Source organism: Astatotilapia calliptera, chromosome 10 (genome assembly GCF_900246225.1).
Source record: "Astatotilapia calliptera chromosome 10, fAstCal1.2, whole genome shotgun sequence".
Classification (NCBI taxonomy): Eukaryota; Metazoa; Chordata; class Actinopteri; order Cichliformes; family Cichlidae; genus Astatotilapia; species Astatotilapia calliptera.
The window spans coordinates 25,450,060-25,473,229 of record NC_039311.1 but is presented as its reverse complement, the minus strand read 5'-3'; the positions used below and the strand labels follow the sequence as shown (position 1 = coordinate 25,473,229).

The 23,170-nt window shown below is 40.7% G+C and overlaps 1 protein-coding gene across 1 annotated transcript; it reads right to left on the bottom strand.

Annotated features, from left to right (window-relative positions):
• Positions 1-2,400: 2,400 nt before the first annotated feature.
• Positions 2,401-21,696, bottom strand: bckdk (branched chain ketoacid dehydrogenase kinase). Its single transcript, XM_026181943.1, has 11 exons — positions 21,070-21,696; positions 16,269-16,337; positions 16,060-16,170; positions 11,261-11,308; positions 9,700-9,819; positions 9,077-9,175; positions 7,612-7,685; positions 6,888-7,016; positions 5,961-6,050; positions 5,577-5,732; positions 2,401-5,361 (listed from the first exon to the last, which is right to left on the bottom strand). Exons 1-11 carry the CDS (start codon positions 21,313-21,315, stop codon positions 5,217-5,219), a joined length of 1,287 nt encoding a protein of 428 aa, XP_026037728.1. The 5' UTR covers positions 21,316-21,696; the 3' UTR covers positions 2,401-5,216.
• Positions 21,697-23,170: the final 1,474 nt, after the last annotated feature.

Below are 23,170 nucleotides of genomic sequence, written 5' to 3'. Positions count from 1 at the left end.
ATTCTGCTTGAAATCATTTGTTTAGATGAGTGTCACCAAGTGAAGTTTAGCCCATGTCTAAGACTAGTGCAGTGCGCTATATGAAGCAGCGAGCATGCCTCTGCTCAGCAGTGGAGGACATTGTGCATATTTTGAAGCACTTAACCTTTGAAAGACTCAAACCTTGTAAGAGAAACAGAACTCTGTCCAGGATTCAGAGAACCATTAAGCCGGCTGCACAAAGACTACTGAAGGACGCTGGCTTTGACTTAAAAACAGACTTCAAAAAGAGAAACTTGAAACATTTTGGTGTCATTTTAGAATTCGGTCCAACATTTACAGCAAAGAGAGAATTTGAGATTCAGTAAAAAGAGACCTATGCTCATACATAGAGCTTTAAACATGGGTTGTCATCAAGGACTCTATATTTGCTTAGTTATAGAACACCCTTTCAGAAAGGACCTTCAGGTAGAGCAATCATTCATAGTTTGCAGTACATATTACCTGTGGTGTAGCACAGAGTTCAATTTTTAGGTCATTTTTTATTTTCTGTTTACATCTCTTTTTCCACTAGGAAAAATCACCGACTTCCATCAGGTGTTTTTCTTTACTGCTCCACAGACAACTGTGCAGCAATGCAGCAATGCACAGTTCAAACCACATCAAGTTCGCCGATGACACGACTGTGTCAGCATATGGAGGAGGTGCAGCAGATAACTGACTGGTGTAGAACCAAGAACCTGTCTCTGAATGTTGACAAAACAAAGGAGATGATTGAGAGCACAGAGAGATCACTGTCCACTTAACATCGGTGGATCCTCTGTGGAGGTCGTCAAGACCACCAAATTCCTTGGTGCCCACCTGGCCGAGAACCACTCCTGGTCCCGCAACACCAGCTCCATAACTAAGAAGGCCCAACAGCGTCTCTACTTCCTGCGGAAGCTGAGAAAAGCCCATCTCCCTCCATCCATGCTCACCACGTTCTAGAGAGGGACTATCGAGAGCGTCCTAAGCAGCTGCATCACTGTCTGGTATGGTAACCGCACCGTATCCTATTGCAATACCCTACAACGAGCATTTGAGAAGATCATTTGAGCCTCTCTTCCCTTCATCACAGACAATTTTAGCACCCACTCCATCTGCAAAGCAACAAGCATTGTGGAGGACCCCACACACCCCTCAAACACACTCTTCACCCCGCTGCCTTCTGGAAAGAGGTACCGGAGCCTCCGGGCCCTCGCTGCCAGACTGCGGAACAGTTTATTCCCCCAAGACATCACACTCCTGAACACAGTGACAGGAATGACACCACACACTTCATACACATCACTGCCAAGCACTTATCTGCAGAATCTCTCTCTCTCACACAAACACACACACACACACACACACACACACACACACACACACACACACACACACACACACACACACACACACACACACACACACACACCTTCAGACACCAAGTTCTTTTTTGCACGTTTCCATTGCTCTTCCATATACCAGGATTGCAGTGATTGGTTTCACTAAGGTATACTTAAGAGCATCTCAAATAACCATTTTGAGTTTGCAGTTTAGACTTTACTGAAGATTTTACTCGCGTTTACACATAACCTGTTTATAGCACTAATGTTAAATGCATATGTGCCAGTTCACAGCTTTAATTTGTCAGGTTGAGGTCATTTTAGCTTCTATGAGGTCAATACTTACTATTAAAAAAAAAAATCCCCATGTCTAATGTACACCCTTTAAATTCTTTACTATTCTTTTCACTCTTAGAGTTTGTATTCCTCTGGCATTAACCATCTGAACATCTTTTCTTCTCTGGTCTTGGTACTGCACTCTACTCCAATGCGGCACCAGCAATGTGGATAAAAGAAACTAAAACCCAGAGTGACTAAGCACACAAAGGTATGTTAACAATCCACATATTTGGCTAGTACACAAGAATGTTGTGTGACATTCCTTACTTTGTTGTCAATCTAGGGCTAAATATAGGCCTATAAACCCTATAGATGTATACATAATTCTGTGTATGTAAATATGTTACCTTTGAGACTTTGTGTATTCTGCCTTGACTTATATGTTGCAAATGTCTAGCTAACAAAAAAATAATAATTTTTCTTTATGACTCCACTCTTTAACCATTTATACACAGGGAACACTGACTCACCTATAGTTTGTGATTTAGCATTGATAAACTAAAGGAGCACTGATGGTGGCTTTAAACAGTCACATACGTCCATTAGTTGTGTCAGCTATAAAATAAAAAATAAAAAAAACCACAAAAACAAAAGCACCTTTTAATGCACAGAAATGTCGTCTCTATGCCAAACTCCTCGTCAAGCTTCTCACCCTACCTAACACGGTAAGGTGAGACCATTTGTAAAATAACGAACGAATAAAAATCAAGCTCACTCTCAGTTCCAACAAAGTGAAATTTAATATCTACAGAAAATGTGGGAGAAACTAATTTCAGTCAGAGAAAAAAAAAAAAAGCACACTTTCTCAGTAACATGACTTGAATATTTTGGTATTGTACTGGAGATCATTTCTAAATGAACTTTTTTCTGATCCTCATTTTAAAATGCAAAATTAATCTGAATTCTAGACAATTAAATTAACTTGTATTCACCATGTCCTCTTCTTCCTTGGAAAAAAAAAAATCACTTGATATTCTCTCCATGAACAGTATTTTTCAGTCTGCCCTTCTCTTTTGTGGCCTACAGGGGGCATACAGTGCACATTTTATGTTTATGAAAAGCTACAGCCTGGCAGTGAAATTCAAAATGTGCAAAACCACTCTCAGCATTTTTTTTTTAATAGGAGGAATCCTCAAAATGCTCTTTACAGTAATATTTCCAAAAGGAGATACAAACCTCAAATGTTCACCTGCATTTTTTGAAGCTATGATTGTTTATGCTCCCTCGCCTTAACGTGTATACGCTAAAGTATATACAAGAACTTCAAGACTGTCAAATCAGTAATAAAAACATGTAGAAGGCTTCATCAAGAATACAGGTACAGACAGTATACCCTCTCTGACCTTTAAACAGTTAATCATAGGGGGCTGTTTTTGCTTCACAAAATGTCAAAATAAATACCAGCCTTTACAAAATTAAATAGATTCTGAAGGCAAAAGAATACGTTCACAATGTCTCACAGGTTTAAAATGGCATTTGAACTAATTTGTATGTAAAATCAGGGAAAGAAGAAATGAAGCTTTCTGTACTCAACTTTTTAAAGATCTTTGTCATTTTGTTTCTAACCAGTTCATAGTCTATACAAGTAATATGCATTCAGCTGTAGAATAATATGTCGCACAACTTCAGGCTAATGATAAAGACCGTATCACTGAAATCTAAAAAACAAACAAACAAACAAACAAACAAACAAAAACCTGACGGATTTTAAAAATTTAGAGATGTTACATCTTGCAGATAACATCCTAAGATTTCTAATGCCCTTTCAAATGAAACAAAAAAAGTTAATGCAATAACAAGCCCACGGATCAAACAGAAGAGGTGTAGCTTTCTGATTGATCTGTTGGAGCTGGGACCCACTGGGGAATGTTCAACAAACTGCAAGGAGTGTTTGTGTTAACTCATATATCGCAACTTTTTCAACACCTGACTGCTCGATTTTTTTTCTCTACTCCCAACAGTGTCCGTACAGATGCTGCTGTGATTTTCTTGTACAAATACTGAGATCACAACATGGTTATCTCATTATTTTCTCAAACACGTTCTGTTTTTCATCGGTCCATCTATGCATCTATTTTCTGGAGCCCCAGCCTATCGCAGGGCAAACACAGAGAGACGGACAATTTTGTGTCACCAATCACCCTAACATGTACACCTTTAGACTGTGGGAGGAAGCCGGAAGCTTTGAACCCACCTGTAGGGTACTGGTGCTACTTTTTCATCCACCAAATTGACAATCACACTGACTATACACACACATAAAGTGTGTCCTACTTACAAGTTTGGCCATTCACAATAATGACATAATCAAGCAGTGATCTATACCTAATAGAAGACCAGCAAACTTGGCTAACGGTGGAGAAACTCCTTTGTCTACTGATGCTGTGAAATTAAATGGGACCTTCTGCAAAGCCTTGTTTTAAAAAGAAAATATACACCTTCCTAAAGAAAAACTGTGAGAAAACAGTCAAATAACGAATAAAGAAGCGTATATCAGACAATACTTCTCTGGTATATTGTTACTTTGAAAGTTGTTACAATGTTAAAACCTGCTATGATCTGCACTGAGCATTACAACAGGAAACCTATTCATTACTAGTGAAACGTTCTGACATGGTGTGTGTCTGTGTGACCCAATAAAGGTAAGTACCACAAAGAAAACAAAAGAACTCAGCATGCAGTTAAAGGACTAGTGTCACGCGTAAGGCAGCTGAACATCTCGGTCGACTTCCCCGTTCAAAAGCTCTGCAAAGACGCTGCTCGACAAAGACGCTCATCAGAACAGAAGACAGAAATGTGTTAATGAGCATTTGGTGTTTTTGGCAGTTTCTTCTGTTTTTAAGAGCCACAGCTGTACAGCAGAAGAAGACAGCGGTGTTTGAGGAGAGCGCATGAGCTTTAAGAAGAGGATAATTAAGCGAAGCATGTATACTGCTTCTACCAACGTTTCCCCTTGCAGTCAATGACACGCTGGGAGGATTTGGTAATTTAACACATGAGCAGCATTGATAACTTTGAGGAGATTTTGACAGGGCTGCTGGAGTGTCTCAATAGTTCCACTTGAAACATTTATCATCGAAATTTCTACTTTGAGGCTATTAGATATGCAACTTCATCATGAACTTCTTTAAAACTGAAGCTCTTCTTTCTTGCTTTCCTCTGTCTCTCATAATCATCGTCATCAATAATATCAATTATCATGCACAGTTTGTCCCGATAACCTACACATTCAAAGTTCATTACCCGCCCCGCCCCTCAAACTTCAATACAACATGCCACAGGGTACAAAACAAAAAGAACACAAAAGGAAAAACAACAGAAATCATCACCTTGACAGGTAACATAGCTTATAATCAGTCTAAGGCAAAAAGACAAACTAAAGAACAAGTAGTGGGTTAGTGAATTTAGGAGCTTTCTGAAAAACACTTTTCGTCCTCGTCCTCACCAGCCTTCGTCGTGGGAAACCCTCTGCACTCCTGCACGGCCTGATTTCCTGGCTGGCGTCTACATGGATTACTGACGTGGGGAACGTTACACCCTGAAGCTCTCTCCTTTGCCATCAATATGGCGCAGACGCAGATAAACATCAGTGCCAATGCCCTGCATAGACTGAATAGACAGAGAGCCACCGAGGTACTCCGCATAGGCCCTAGACGTGGGTAGGCCGAAGCCAAACCTGTACAACACACAGGCAACAGGTTTAAGGTGATTACGTGAAGTGACAGAATCACACCAGGCTGAAAGTGATTTACTGTAGGTGAAACATTAAGCTGCAGGTAAATACAGGCAGCCATCAGAGCTTTTACTGGCTCATAAAGAAGCCTACTGGAATCATCGAGACTGGATAAAATCAATACTCCTCTCTTAGAAGTGCATCAGTAAAGAGCTTACCCATGCATAGGGTTAGACTGATTCCCACTGTTGGTGATGTTGTTGAAGAGGTTGCTCATGCGGGGATCCTGTGCACTCTCCTCAGCTGTGCTGAAGTGGTAGTCCATCACCTTGTCTATGATATTGTGAGGGATACCGCCGCCGCGATCCGAGATCCTGAATTAGAAAGAAATGGCAACAAAAACTTGTAACGATACCTTCTGTTACAGGAAGTCTCCCCTGCAGCAGTGAGGAGCGCACAGATTTGCAAAGGAAGTACAAATTATTGGTCCTACACATTAAAAGAAATCAACTGGGCTGGTTTGGGTATTTGGTCACCATGCCTGGACAGGTAAACCTGCTCAGAGGCTCAGGACACACCTGGATTACAATTCTGGCACTCACCTGATGACAAAATCTATGTCGTTATTAGCGATGGTGACAACCACATCGGGGAGATTGTATGGGGTGTCCAGATGGCTCTCCATGGTGGCCCTGAAGATGCAAATTGAAGATCGATGTGACAACTGTACTCCCATTTAATAACAATCCACTATGCAAAAAAAAAAAAAAAAAATCTTTTTAATAATACTTTTGTTTTTCTACAGTCTGTCAATCAGAGGAGGCAAGAGCAAGTATTCAGCTCATTTAATTGATTAACTGATGCAATCCACTTTTAAATTTAAGTTGTGTGCTAAAAAGCAGATGTGTAGTCTAAACTACATACTTTTTCAGGCTTTTGAGCGAACAGTGAAGATTCTGTTGCAAACCTGTTCTTCTTGTGCATAATACTAAATTAAATTGTGCCAGAGCCACTGTTGTGACACATGAAAATCTCAATTTTTCCAGGTGGATGACACACAATAATCTTTCTAAATGCTGGTCCAATAGCCCAGTAAAAATTTTTTTAAAAGGACCTGTGTGCACACCGACTTGGACTTGGCTTCTATGTCCAAGCTGAAATCAACAACATTCTCTACACTCGTTAAAAGCTACATCAAAAGAGCCAGTCATTTTCCAAACTGCACCCCTTCTCTCCCGCTGTTGCCCTGGAAACCATTAGCAACAGCTACACTGGTGCCAACATTAAGCCAGCTCCAGGGCTCACTCACACCAGTCAAACAGCACCAACTAAAATCTTCACTGCTCTCCCTCAATGATCCTTTATTGCCATCACATTATTGCTCATCTATTATTTTACTGATTCACATAATTTTTCACTGTCAGACAAAAAAAAAAAAACCCAGCCAAATCATTCAATATAACTTTATTTAACACAAGCTGATTTGAGGTCAGTGGACATCTCCGTGGGTGAGTGAGTGGTTAGTTTACCTCATGGCGTTCTTGAGGAGCTCTGGCAGGATGTAATCCAAAGGCAGAGGGATGAACGGGAAGCGAGCTGCTACGTGTCCGTTGATCCTCACCCTGGGCGAGTTACCGTACTGGTGCTCGCAGAGACGTCTATCAAACACCAAGAACATTTCTCATAATATTGAAGACTACAAGGTCAAAAATATATACAAATTCTCTGCTTCCACACAACGACTGAAATGAAACTGTTTCATGACACTTTTTAAAAAAATATTAATGACTTTTTTACCTGATTAAAAAAAAGGAGGAGGAGCCACACGTAGTGTAGGGTGTTACCATGGACAAAGCACTAAGTAAACCTCACAGTTATGGGAAAGGTGTTAGTTTTGTCTGCGTGGGATTAGAAACCAAAGCAGTGGACCTACTAATGCTGCTGGATGACAATTACAGTTCATACAGTTCATTAAATGGAAGTCCAATTTCATTCATACAAATGTTAAACTGTAACGACAGAGAACACGCTGTATCTCTGATTGTTTCTTTGCAAACTTCCTTTGAACTTGGTTAAAACAAGTCTATAAAAGGTCACTTGATTAGATTACCAAAGACAAACAAGAATGAGAGCCCATTCACAGCTCCACATGCCATTTCTGAAAGGTTATCTGATGAACTCTGGTTTGCCTCGGTCAGCACAGAGACAAAGTCACCGAAACGTGAAATAAACTAAGCCGTACCAAACACTCACCTGGCAAAATCCACCCACTTCTCGATGATCTTTTTGGGTGAGAGACGTCTGCATATGATCCCAACAAAATCAGGCTGGAATGAACAAAAAAACAACAACAAAGAAAACAAACATTCTTTTTAGTCAAGTCTAAAAAGTATTTCACAAAATAACTAAATCCCCGCTGATTAATCAATACGGTTGGTTTAATTACACAATAGCGTTTACTTAAATAGCCAGCTGCCAAAACAAACATGACGTATTTTATGCTTCCTTGTAGCTGAAGGTAAACATCATGAAACCAGCAACTTCTATTTGACAGGATCCTGTTGTCCCAACCAGAGATGGGCAGTAACGCGTTACTGTAATCTGATTACTTTTTTTCAGGTAACGAGTAAAGTAAGGGATTACTATTGCAAAAACGGTAATTAGATTACCGTTACTTTCCCGTAGGAACGCTGCGTTACTGCGTTACTAAAACCGTGATTTTTTTTTGCGAGAATGTCTCATGACAGTGACGTAAGCGAGTCCGTGACAACAGCTGTGTGCAGATCAACAATGGATCATATATTGAGTGCCGGAGAGAGTATGAGCGTGCAGCGTTTAAAGCGTGGAAGTACTGACCTTGCTTTGAGTTTGATTCCATAAAAAGTGACAAAAACATTAGCGTCCGTTGTGCGTGGGAAGAAAACTTCTTTTTACAGCGAAAAAAACCCCTAAACTTCCAAGCAAGCACCGAGTGCGCAACGACGTAATGGGAAACTCACAGAGAAACTCGCGGATTCTTCAACTGACCGCGGCACACCTGCACCAGGATAAACCTCCGCCTACCCTACTCCTGCTTTACAGGTGAAAATAGAGCAAAAGGACCGCTAGTCTTTGATGTTATTTATTTTCTGCTGTGTTTTACTTGCATCTATTTGAAAGACTGAGTGTAAACACACACAAAAAAAAAAAAATTTATGTGCTGGAATGTGCAGAAAATAGGTTTAAATGTTAAACAAATTTCTTCCAGTCAGAGAATGTTGCATATAATTACATTTTTGCTTGATGCATAAAGTTAAAAGATTAAAACTGATTAAACAAGTTTTAAAAAAAAGAGGCTTTTCCATTTGATTACATTTTGTATGATGGATTATGCAGATAAAAGTAGAATTGGGCTGAAAGATCTATCACTTTATCACCTATTCAGGTTGTAAATTGTGTTTTTAAAAAGTAACTAAGTAACTAAGTAATTATTTACTTTTGAAAATAAGTAATCAGTAAAGTAACGGGATTACTTTTTTGGGAAAGTAATCGGTAATTAGTTACTGATTACTTTTTCTAGTAACTTGACCAACACTGGTCCCAACCCAACATTAATCCCATGTTTGCAGAAAAGCTGGACAACTATCACCTTTCCCCTTAACAGTTACCGCATGATTTGCTCTGGGTAACCGTCACCGTTCAGAGGTTTTCAAATCCTTTGAATAACAGTTGCACGTACATTATCTTCATGAAGGGCGAGATGGTGCGTGGCCAGCATTCGTATTCCCAAACGAGAGCACAGCGTTGTATCCAGGAAGTTGCGGATGACCATCTCATCCTGTGACAGCAAATAAAAAAAAGCAACTGAAACTTCACAGTTGAAACTAACTTATCAACTCTAACAGCTTTTGGTGAATCACAGCAAATGTTTTATTTTAGCTCTACCTCCCATAAAGGTTCTGACATAAAGATGTGATTTAATGACCATTAGAAAAGTTTCCAGGTTTTTCCTGTGTAGCTGCAAATGCAAAGACCGCCCTCACTAACTTCTAATGCAGCCCCAGTAATTTAGTTCTGTAAGCAGGCCTGAAATATGACATAAAGAGCCTCAAGAGTGACTCCCTGAAAGCTTTAAGGAGTAAAGAGTTAAAGGCAGATCAGCAGCTTTCTTAAGAAAACACATCATTGTTAGCTGAGAAAGCCTTAAATAGTCTTTCCAAATAATAAAATAGTGTTTAATTAAACTGAATAACAAACAAACTGACATTAATAACCTAACCTGTGCAGACCGAGAGTAAGTTGTTTTAGTAAGGAGTCATTTCCAGCAAATGGTGAATCAGGTCAGTCTTAGTATCTCTGTACCTGGATGTGTCTGCGACACTCCCTGAAGCCCTGTGCCAGCATTGTGACCACATCCTTGTGGTCGTCCAGCAGCTGCCGCACTAGTTTGCAGAAACGAGCCTCCACGTCCTGATCCTTGATCTGCAAACAGAGATGCTTCACACTAAACCCGAGAAACCCGACGTTTAAAGAAACAGCCTGCTCTAAGAAGAGCCTTTTAATTATTTTGGATTTTATATTTATTCTGGCTTGAATGACTCAACGCTTCATGTTTACCTGCTGCACTGATAGAGTCAGCTTCAGTGCAGCAACGGCCTCATACTCAACACTTCTACTGCACAGAGATTTTTTTTTTTTCTTCTTTCACAGAAACGCTGCTTCCATTTATGAAATTGTCCGTTTCTTTCACGACTAGAGCTTCACATTAACGGTTGTTTAAATCCATAAATGGTGTATTGAGAAATAAATAAAGAATGCACAGGACCAGTGACTGAGAATCAGTCGAGCAATTCTGTGCAAACCGCTGTCATTTTAAAGCCACCAATGAGAGAATTCAAATGTAAAAGCAAAGCAGGTTTCAGGCATACAGATAAAAGCCGGGTGAGCGTGACCTGCCTCTGTAGCACAGAGATGTTTTTAGACACTATGATTTCCCCTGAGAGCTATTGTAGTATAGGTGACTCCAACCCAGAGTCACATTATCTGATCCTTTGTCTCTGTAGTTTCCTCTTAAATCTAGGGACCTTTTATTTTTAGCTAACCTTGCATCTGCCTCATCTCTTTAGAAATGTGTTTATACAAGAGAACAAGAGGAGTCTGAAAGTCTCAGCACAGTACAGTGTTTCCACGCTCCATAAAGAAGGCACACACCTTTATAGGCACTGAAATAGGTGTTTTTTCTTAACCTGACAATGTTAGGGTTACTTATCAGATTTAAGTGTTTACATTAACACAGAGGAAAACATGTTCAGCCAGTTTGAAATCTCCAATCATACATGTGCGAACACACTGAGCAACTGGGTGTACTCGTCTGCTTTGTCCAGACCTAAAAAGAACAGAACACAATGATCACTTTGCTACTGCATGCAGCAGTCAGTGAGACAGTTTGGCACTGATAACCCAGGAAATGCATTACATCTAGCAAGCAAGGATGACTGTGATGGAACACGTGTTATAGCCCTGACAGTACACAAATAAATACAAACAATAATCAGTGTCATAGAAAAGCTACAAATCCTAAACTCGATAGCAGAGAAGAGTTATCCACTAACCTTCCCTCTACGACCTTTCAATGCCAAACAGAATGATTGGCGAGAAACAGATTTTTATTGACTCGAACAATGCATACGGCTAATGTTTCATTAGTTTTAATAACAGAGTCACGGCTTGTTTACTACTCAAATGAGCCAATCCTAAAGCGGCTGCGGGCAGATTCATCACACGTCTCGACAGGAAAAAGGTTCACACTTCCTGTTTTTGCTCATGAGCAAACCCACTCCCTGAGAAATAAAACTTGAACTTGTGACCCGTGTTTGTGCGCGTGTGTGTTTACTGTTCGTGTTTGAGTGGGTCGGGCACTCACCTCTGGAAAGTCACTGAGCATGTGATAGGCTCTGATATACAGTTCATGCTGTGAGAAAAGAAGAGAGATGCGGGCTATGGTTAGACCGATTTCTCTGTGATCGTTCACTCAGCCAGAAAACATCACACCACAAGCACTGTCCCCCCTGACTGGGCCTCACTGTGTTACTGACAAGTCCATGTGAGGCTTACACGTGGCAACTTTCTCCAAGCATCAGTGGGATGAGTTTTCTGTTACTTGCAGAGTTGAGCAATTTCTCTGAATCAGAATTCTGCATAAATGACTAGACTGGCTTATTAAAATCCATCTGATCATCTTGATGTGCAAAAGTTGGAGAGTTAAAATCAGTTCCAGCAATTATTTCACTTCTGATCAAAGAGCTAAACAGTGAAGGTACAGTCACTCCGACATCACAAGTAGTGGCACAGAAAAGGAGCTTTTGCTTTATGTAATCGACACAGAGCGGTTCCGTGATACCAGAAAAGGAAGGAATCTAGGTGAAAGTTCACCAGCAACGAGACATGCAGAGGCAGCGAAATACTCCAAGTGCTTGCAGGGGAATTAAAGGCTCAGCGGGAACAATGACAACAACAATTCTTTTGGTGTCAAAGAGTCTGTTATATCCAGACACATGCGTATTTTTCTCGTTAAGTTTTTGAGATCTATGTATAAAGGAGCTTTAAACCTGACCTCTGTCTGAAATTGCATCTGAAAAACTACAGTGGGGCAAAAAAGTATTTAGTCAGCCACCGATTGTGCAAGTTCCCCCACTTAAAATGATGACAGAGGTCAGTAATTTGCACCAGAGGTACACTTCAACTGTGAGAGACAGAATGTGAAAAAAAAATCCATGAATTCACATGGTAGGATTTGTAAAGAATTTATTCGTAAATTAGGGTGGAAAATAAGTATTTGGTCACCTCAAACAAGGAAAATCTCTGGCTCTCACAGACCTGTAACGTCTTCTGGAAGAAGCTTTTCTGTCCCCCACTCGTTACCTGTATGAATGGCACCTGTTTGAACTCATCATCTGTATAAAAGACACCTGTCGACAGCCTCAAACAGTCAGACTCCAAACTCCGCCATGGCCAAGACCAAAGAGCTTTCGAAGGACACCAGGAAAAGTATTGTAGACCTGCACCAGACTGGGAAGAGTGAATCTACAATAGGCAAGCAGCTTGGTGTGAAAAAATCAACTGTGGGAGCAATCATCAGAAAATGGAAGACATACAAGACCACTGATAATCTCCCTCGATCTGGGACTCCACGCAAGATCTCATCCCGTGGGGTCAAAATGATCATGAGAACGGTGAGCAAAGATCCCAGAACCACACGGGGGGACCTGGTGAATGACCTGCAGAGAGCTGGGACCAAAGTAACAAAGGTCACCATCAGTAACACACTACAACGGCAGGGAATCAAATCCCGCAGTGCCAGACGTGTTCCGCTGCTGAAGCCAGTGCATGTCCAGGCCCGTCTGAAGTTTGCCAGAGAGCACATGGATGATACAGCAGAGGATTGGGAGAATGTCACGTGGTCAGATGAAACCAAAGTAGGACTTTTTGGTGTAAACTCAACTCGTCGTGTTTGGAGGAAGAAGAATACTGAGTTGCATCCCAAGAACACCATACCTACTGTGAAGCATGGGGGTGGAAACATCATGCTATGGGGCTGTTTTTCTGCCAAGGGGACAGGACGACTGATCCGTGTTAAGGACAGAATGAATGGGGCCATGTATCGTGAGAGTTTGAGCCAAAACCTCCTTCCATCAGTGAGAACTTTGAAGATGAAACGAGGCTGGGTCTTCCAACATGACAATGATCCAAAACACACCGCCCGGGCAACAAAGGAGGGGCTCCGTAAGAAGCATTTGAAAGTCCTGGAGTGGCCTAGCCAGTCTCCAGACCTCAACCCCATAGAAAATCTGTGGCGGGAGTTGAAAGTCCGTGTTGCTCGGCGACAGCCCCAAAACATCACTGCTCTCGAGAAGATCTGCATGGAGGAATGGGCCAAAATACCAGCTACTGTGTGTGCAAACCTGGTAAAGACCTATAGTAAACGTTTGACCTCTGTTATTGCCAACAAAGGTTATGTTACAAAGTATTGAGTTGTATTTTTGTTATTGACCAAATACTTATTTTCCACCCTGATTTACGAATAAATTCTTTACAAATCCTACCATGTGGATTCATGGATTTTTTTTTTTCACATTCTGTCTCTCACAGTTGAAGTGTACCTCTGGTGCAAATTACTGACCTCTGTCATCATTTTAAGTGGGGGAACTTGCACAATCGGTGGCTGACTAAATACTTTTTTGCCCCACTGTAAACAGCCCTGCAAGATCAGAATCCTGCTGATGTGGACAGTTTCTGCTGGAAGAAACATTTCCCATGAAAAATTAGGAAAGTAGAGAATGACAGCATAGTCATTAACCCTTTAAGACCTACCATAGAACCAAGTTCGCCAGAGCTTATATTATATTTTTACATGCTGTGGAGCCATTTTTGGGAGCATTTCAAGTTGCTATACATCAATACAACCATTATAGCCCAAACTTTAATAATATGTCTGCATTAGGTGCATAGTAATTACATAAATTGCAAAAAAGTGCAATAAACTACAAAAAAATTGAAAATCGTTTTTGTTTTTTTAACATATATTTCTAGTTAGAGAAATTTAAGAGGCTTATCCCTCAAAACTGTAAATACAAAAAAGTTACACAAACTAGTTTCCCACCACAGGAAATTTATTTTGAGTGTCTTCATAGTTTTATTTTTGAAATACACCAATTTTTATATACTGCAGGAAAAACGAAAATAAATATTATAGTGCAAATTTGCAAAATAACAGCATATGCATCAAAATAAACTATTTCCAGCAGTGCAATATGAGTCCTAAGCATCCCAGAAACGACACAGAAAGTCATAAACTCAAACATAACTTTTTAAAACACATAACAAGTAAAACACAAGCTCATAAGGGCCCGATCGTAAAAAACTACATTTCCGCAAAATGACGTCACTTCCGGTTTCGGGCAGGTCATGCGGTCATGTGATAGTTCGCGCTGATGGACGTAGGAAGTGTTACAAACAGCTGATGGATCGGCGAAGCGTGTTTCTGGAATATCATGTTTTTGTTGCTGCAAGTGATTTTTATGCAGTTTTTGCAAAGCTATATGTGGAAGGAAACTGTGACCTAGGACAAGCTGATGGCATAAGATGTAAGTACAACTCCTCCAGTTTCATATGCAAAAAAAATTATTGTGCTAGCTTAAGTGGTTGCAGAGCTACCGGGATTTAAAAATAGTTATGCAAAACAGAGCGTGCCCGCTCCGATCGGCTGTAAAGGGTTAAGTATGAGTTATTGATATGACAGGCCTAAGTCATGTGTGAAATAACAGTATCAAAATTATTTACTGGACAGGGTGTGGCACTGATGTCGTTACAGTTAATCAAAAACAACCTTGCCTGCAAAAAGTTTGGAAGACTGTCAGAAACTTAAATAAAACAGTGTTTTCGATGTCATTTAAACCCTATTTATGATTTAAAAATAGTACAATGGCAAATATTACCAAATCTGAGAAATTGCATTGTTTCAAAATATTTTGCATTTGGTGCCAGAAAATCATTCCAAAGTAGTTGCGACAGCTGGCAGGAAAGTGGAAAGTGGCAGGAAAACAAACCACAATTAAGTGCCAAAAGGCTCCTCGAATGGCCACATGAGGTTGTTTCTGAAAGTGGATCAATCTCCATAGACTCCTGTGTTAAAATGACCAACTAAACAGCCCCGGAAAGCATCCAGAAAATAAAAGGTTTTGTGGGACTTTTTTCTGCTTCCTACATTTGGATACTGTTGAAGCTAACCGTTCAGGACACGGCAGCTTAGACTGACAGGTGTGCTGACACCTTACTGCCTGCGCTCACCTCTGCTAACTCAAATAAGTGAACTGAACCTCTCCACTGTGTTTGCAGTGTTGGTGCCTTCTGAAGTTTTTTTTTTAAATGACAAATAATAAGACAAGCTTTCTGATAATGACCATCCAGGCAGCCTGTGCTTCAGTTTTGTGTATTTGCCTGTTACTAAGCACCACTTATGTGTTTATAAGCATGTTTATGATGCATATTGCAAACCAAGCTTCCTAAAAAAAAAAACACCAAAAAAAAAAAAAATCAGATGATAACTTAAAACCCCATCACTTTGTCCAAATATGGGAACTTCCACCTAAAAATGTCAAATGTGCAATTTGTTGCGGTAATATGCAATGCTCTTCCTGAAAAACAACATCTGGGTGGCAGAAAACAAAACCTGCATTTATTGTTCAGCATTAATAGTACCCAGGACAGTTTTACTACAAACCTGAATACAAACATGTGCTTTCAAATCACAAGCTGCAGCTCCTGCGTCAGCCATTGATGCTCTTTATTTTAATAAAAAAACAGAACGGTACAACATTCCTGGTATGACCCATCTTTACAGGATATGGATATCCCATAAAGAGTCTACAGGTTGTTTGATGTCACCATTATGTGTATAAATAAAACCCCTCCTTTCAGTTCTTGCAGTCGTATTTCAGCTTGGTATTGAACCATAAACCTGCTGTACCTCTTAATGCACAGCCATACCTCCCTGTCCACTCTGACGGGAGTGGACAGGGAGCATCTTAAGAGCGCTTTCTGTCAAGACTTTCCTGCGCAGTATTGTTACTTTCTATTTATATAATCAGTTACAGGGCCCACTTCCTGTATAGCTCAGCAATCTGTAAACTGTATTTGGGTGTGTCTGGAGAGCTGTGCGCTTACCACTTGCAGAATCGTGGGGTTGCAGCCAATAATGAAGGGCAAACTACGGAAACCCTTGATGCGATGAGCGATTCGTACAGGCAGCTCCTTGTGGAGGTACTTGGCACTGCTCTGTGAGCGTAGAAACACACAGAAATAACAATGAAGAGTCTCAGAAGTCTCATTATCGTTACACTTTACAGAAATCCCAGCACGGCTGAAATATTTACCAAGATGTGGTGTCCATCGGCAGACTTCCCAGAATACAACAGGGTTGCTAAAGTCAGTCGAACAGAGGCCTAGGGAGAAAGCGGCACATAAAATTACACACACAATCATAACAGCAGGGTTGAGATTGTGTTTTAGTTTCGAGTGTGCAGCCGTAAAAACACACATGATTGTTATCCACATAAATGACTGGCTGTTTAGCCTGTGACAGATAAAGTCCTTCAGGCAGTTCATGCAGATTTTTAGCTGGGACACTGAAGGACACTCCATACTTGTCTTAGCTGTACACTCTGGTCCAGGTGACGAGCAGAGCTGAGTGTTCGCAAAACATAACGAAACATTTTCACTGCGGTATATAATTTATATTCAGAAAGTCCATAATCTGGCCTTCCAAACTGCAGTAACTCAGAAAACTAAAGCATTACTTTGTGATTGTTTGATGGCGGTTAAGTCTACCCAGACAGAGAGACCTGGAGCTGTGAAAGCAGAAAAGACAGCTGTCTTTATCCAATCACTACATTTCTAAAAAGTCACACATGTAAAAACATTAGCAACTTTTTTTTGTCTGTGAACTTATTTGCCTGGTCATGAAACAAAGGTTCCTGAGACTAAAAGCTCTGGGCACTTTGAAAAAACTGCAAAAGTGCTCGGAGCGAAACATCTAAAACTCAGCTTGTTATACGCTCGCTGCATGACTGTGTGTTTTATTTCCTCTCGTGAGGCCAAGCCTTCAAAAGCATGCACCGATGTCGAAGGCAGGATATGGATGTACAAAACAGCACTGCTATTTTGATGTGCTTGCAGCAACAATGATGCATTTGCTTAGTGTATTATTATGTTCTCATTTGGTCCATTTTGGTGCTGTAGATAATAGAAAGAACACATGAAACACTCCCTTCATATCTGCACACACAGAGCCTGAAGCAGAAAAACTGGTCTGCAGAGAAAGTTGATAACCAGCTTCGTGATACCTGTTATCACTGACTAGGCCTGTAGATTTTGTTGACTCAATTTGTTAAAACAAAGCCTTAAGACTGTTAAATCACAGTTCTGATAATTGTTTTAATTTAACAAAATGCATTAGAAAGAAAAGACGGTGGCTGCAGCAGACACCCTTCATTGTTTTAAATGCAATTAAATGTTAGCACTTCGCTCTTCTCTACACACAGCCCACAATTAGCTATCCTGTCTGCTAACGCACTGCCAACAGAGAACCATGTTCAGCGCATTACAGCTTCAACATCACCTAGACATCGTTGTTAGACTTTCTTGTAAGAATACGTTTGTTTTCAAGAATTATTTTCCATCTCTATATCGATTAGAATATAATCAGATTTAAAGAAAAAACTATCGATAGAAAGACAGGGAAGATATATATCTCTCAGATAAAGTCAGTGTCTGACAGTGATAGTTACTAGAGCAGGGCGATATGGCCAAAAATATTTATCACGATATATATTTGAAAATTTGCGATAACGATATAACCGACGATATAATTGATGCGAGACAAAATACAACTCCACAACATTACTAGCGCAAAAAGACAACCTTCCATTTATATTCACTTAAACAAGAAGCTGGTTTTTATGTACATTAAAGCTTTATAAAAATGTAACAGTACAAATGCAAATTCCTTGCTGAAAGTTTAACCAAAAGGCATTTCCACTAGAAATTGGCTGACATATCCTGAGCATAACCATGTATAATATCCACTGAAGTTAAAAAGAGGTGCTTTGCAACATTAAACTGCAGTGTGCAGTACGCATTTTTCGGACCATAAGGTGCACGGGATTATAAGGCACATTAAGCGAAACAAAGCAGTCAGATAAATCAAACTTTATTAAACTCATTCTTCTTGCTTCCTCCATTTCTGTACCATTGATTCCTTAATGTTGAATTCTCTGGCAGCTGCTCTATTCCCATGTTGTTGCAGTATATTAATGACTAACCTTGTATTGTGGATGGATTATCTCAGTTGTTCTCCTGACTGAAGTTTGGTCCGTTTACAGCATCCTGCCATGCGATTGCATTTGTCTCTAACCATGAAGAACCTTCACGTTAACTTTTATAAGTGGAAAAGTGTTAGTGTTAGTCCTCCAGCTTCACTGTTTATGTTATGCTAACATAGCTGTGTCGCTAGCGATCACGTAGCACATCATTAAATACCAGCTAGCCAAACTTCAGTAACCCTACAAACGTCACTGCTGTTTAGTTTTCTGTCTTCATTTATGTTGGAAGTGATAGCAGAGGTGTACGTTTGATTTTTTTCAGAAATCTCTCAGTCAGAACATGCAATATCATGCTTAGGTAACTAGCGAAACTAGCGAGCTAACTTCCGCTAGCTTCCTGCTAACTTCTAACTCCGTTAAATGTAATACATTTTGTTTTCATGGATGCCTGGAAGTTAAACTTCATAGTTACACCTGGTAAAGCAGCAATGCTGATCGTTTTATTAAAGATGAAAGAATTTAGACAGTTTTTAACTCTAAGTGATGCTGCAGTGTTGTTTGACCTGAAGCATACGGAGTTTAAGACCCAGATTACTCCCAGATTTAAGAGCATCTTAGTCCGACAAATACGACAATAACAACGGCCGCTTGCATGTTCTGCAAAAAAATGTGCTTTGTTGTGTATCTGACGGACAAACACCAAACCAGTTCCACATCACGGAAGTTGCACCATTTTTACAAACCAATTCTGGATCATCTGTTTCACTCAACAATCGGCCATGTGCGTATGAAAACAAAGGCACTGCGCATGCGCGTTTTACTCCCATTCTATCGCGATATTTCATTTTCCTATCGTTGCCTAACATTATACCGGTATTACCGTGAACGGTATAATATGGCCCAGCCCTAACAGTTACAGAGGCTAAGATGGAGGTAAGTCACTGTGGTAAAGCAAGTCTAACATTTAATACTGTGCTCAGTCATCACTGACTAATGTATGTAAACTTGCCACATTATAAAACCTTACAACGGAGCCACAACTTCACCAACCACAGGCATGTGCACTATAACAGTGCACATGCATGCATGCAATGTTACGGTGTGCTCCAGTACTTTATAGCACTCCAACTCTGCTCACCAGCTGGAGCAAGTCATGGCATCAGCTCCAAAATGGATCCGAGGGTGCCACAGCGAGATGCCAGTAGCACAATCTGAGCTAGCTAGAAAGACAAGAACACTAAAGAAATGGTTCATGGTTTGGATTTCCTGTTGAATCACTGCAGTAGCCTGATTAAATCAAACATACTACAGTGTGATAAAAAACATAAAAACTGTAGTAACTGTTAGAATAATGCATCTTTAAATTGCAGGTCCAGTCAATAACATTCATTCAACACCCCACAGTAAGATGCAATTTGCAGGTGCACAAGTAAAAAGCATTGTGTAAATACAAGCAGAATGCACAGCTGTATGCCTGGTGATGGTCTACAGATCTGGGAACAGATCTCAAGTTAGAACCCAGGATAAATGGAGCCTAACAGGCACACCTAAGTCAAACAGGCATCAGTTTTATAAGCTCTAGCTGTGTTTACCCCAAAAGGACACTGACACTCCAGTGCTAAACCGACATGCACAAGTGGAGAATGTACAAGTGGAAAAACACTAAGGAGCAATGAGAAGTAATGTCAGTGCAGTCCTAATGTTTGCAGTAGGTCCAGTGGGTCCTACACCCGCAGGTAGGACCCACTGGAAACAACAATCTGCTGGATTGGTCGTATTACATTATGTATACTGATGCAAACATTAAGCCATCGCATCGATATCACTGTACAAAACAATAACATTTGTCTTCCGTAAAGTGAAAATGTTGTCGTTGGGTAGTGTTTTGTTTCAATATTTCAATTCCTTCCTCTTTTTTGCTGTAAGAGTACTTCTTATATTCACTCCAGTAAGTGAGTAAGTAAGTAAGTGGAAAAAAACTGAAGAATGTGACCAAAAAAACAAAACAAAACTGAGCCAGGAGGAAGAAAAGCATCTATGCTATTTTTATTGGTAACAATAACAATAATAATAATAATAATACTAGTTAACATGGCGACATTCATTCGGGAGTTGTGTTTTCTTTCTTTTATTTCACTTTAAGGAAAAGTATTTTAGAGATTGGCAGAACAGATTGTTAGACTTGCTTCTCATTAACTGGGGCAACGTCAGCTCAGCTCCATCGCTGAAACTTTACACCATCAAGTCTCCTGTTACTGGACAATCGTCTTATGTCTATAGTGTAGCTAATATTACAATTTTGCGTTGGCACCTCGTCTGGTCCGGTAAACATCAGCGACAGCAAAGAACCGACGTTATAATTTGTCTAGAAGCTCAGCAGGCTGCAGATAAATTTACCCGGGCGTTGCGTTCAGGTCTTCGGTACCGGGCATGTCAGCCGCTTTACATTATTACTGAATTATTATTATTATTAAATAGACCATTATAATTCAATACACTATATGACTTAAAACAACAACAACAACAAAATAACAGAACAAAGCACGCTCTTTTCTTTTGCTAGAGGAATCTCCGAAATATTAAAGGAAAATTACAAATTACAACTACAGACACTGCAATGTAGGTGACAGCTTTATTCCTCTTATAGAAGGAATTCGTTTTTAAGCTTCTAACTGACAAAACATTAGTTCTGAAGGCTAAAGCACTGCTCTTTTAAGTAGCAGCATGTCACTGTTTTTCCACCTGCCCCTGAACGTAGCACAACCCTGCCGCAGCTAGCTACAGCTAGCTTAGTTACCCAAGAGTTCTGAGACCTTTTCAGGAGAAAAGACCGGGAACCCGTCACATTTATTACCTTTTCTGCAGAAGAATCTATTGCAGACTGGTTATAAAACGACGTGACAGTCTTCGACCGCTCTCGTGCCATCTCTGAATATCCCTGCATCGAGGACGTTGACCGAAATCTCTGGCTCCCCGTGCCTGCCAGCGGCGGTACTGTTTTGGTGGCGGGGGCCAGCAAGAAGGTGCCGAGCCTCGGCCTAGCTCTGCTGGCTGCGCCGCTCAGCATCTCAGCCGCTACACCCGCCAGGGCCAGACGCATCTGGAGATGAGCTGTGTGTGCGAACAGGGCTGCCCTGCTCTCATACAAACACGGAATATCACAGTCGCTACGAGGCCATTAGGGTCGCGTCGTACTAGAGCACAAAGGCATGTATCTCTGAATACAGTTGCGTTGAGGGTGCAGAGAGGGCTTTGTGCGCATTGGCCAGTGGGGAAGAGAGCTGGGGGAACGACATGACAGCTCAGCCAATCAGTCCACCAGAGGCGGAGCGAAGCAGCATCAACAACACCCCGGAGCCCAGAGTCTGCAAAGCCCCCCCGCAATGTACTGTTCTGTACTGTACTGTACTGGAGGCAAAGCAGGAACAGCCGATTGTCAAATTGCACCAGTCATAAGTTTTATTGGCCGACTTGAGGCTGAAGGGGACATTTTAACATGTATGTTACTTGTGAATCGTTTATGCAGGTAGAATCGAGCTCAGGACCATTAATTAGAATGCCTTTTGCTACTTAGGATTTTTCCTGTTTGTTGAAAAAAACAAAACGTGGTTCAGGGACCTGCAGTTAGTGTTTGCTGTGTGCCTGTTAAGAAGTGAAAAATGCAAATCCCACAAGTTTCACTTCCTGTTAAATAAATGTAAATAATGATAGAGAATGTCCCAATAATCCGCCCCAAGAACCACGGATTGAACCGCCCAGCCTCTTGCCTTTTACTGCCACCCAACACACTTTGAACCCAATCCTCATTGGGGATCCTGTATGTGGTGAGCCCACAGAAGACCCTGTCCCTTAAGCTCCTTCCCCAGACCCGGCCCAAGAGTGCAACTCCAGTAACCCTAACCCCCTAACCCTAATCCAGAGTAAACAGGTCCCTTCATTTTTTTTTTTTTTTTATCTTTCATGGTACCCTCATCCAGGATTTGCCTTGGGAGACCCTACCAAAGGCAAAAGCCCCCTGACAACCCTGGGATCTTAGGATACATAGATCCCAGAAAATAGCTTCCTCCAAACGGTAGATCGCTTCTTGCTTAGAGATAGGGTGAGGAGTTAATAAGTAATTTGGGAGGGAGTCCCAAATGAGTTTTCCAGGCATGTCCTAACAGAAGGAGGGCCGAAAATAGGTGTCACAGGATAGGTGTTAGAAAATGAAATGATGAATAATAAAGAATGATGTGTCATCATTGTGTAGAATTTTTTCAAACTACTGGTGAGAGGGCACTTCTTAATACCTGCTATATTTCAATGTTAGGAAGATGACTAGGGCAGAAACACTGAAGGTGAAGAGAAAGACTCCCTCGGTCTTGTTTTGCACTCATATAGCCTTACATGAAGTGTGGTTGAATTAATACAAAAGTGCATTCTTTCTAAACTGTTAACAAAGGGACTCTGCTGACCTATGAAGACAAAACAGGACAAAAGTCTGAGGTAAAAGTTTGGACATCCTGCATGGTTGGATAACCTGCTCAGTAAAACTTGTTTGGGGAAGTTTTTTTTTGTAGCAGCAAGTCTTTTGATTCTTGTGTAGAGAATTTACAGCCATCCCTGCCAAAGTCTTGGGTTCCCAGGAGTCTCAGAACACCTTTAGGAGATTTCCTATTATTGTTTAGGTTTGTGGACCGGGAGAGTCACGTCAAAACCTTCATCTTACACTTTCTGAGCTGGTCCATTGTAGATTTTTCATAGTTTTGGAACATTTTCTTCTTTTCATCTTTGTCTTTTACAGATACTTCAATGTTTACTCCTGGAAATCATTTGTGTAATTGAATCCATTCTTCCTTGTAGCACCAAAGTACTCCCAGTAAAATAAGCTGAGTGGTTCTTTTCATCTAATTTTTGAACCCCTTTTCCAAACATATGATTCTGTAATGAAATCTTCTGTTTTTATTGTTTGTTTT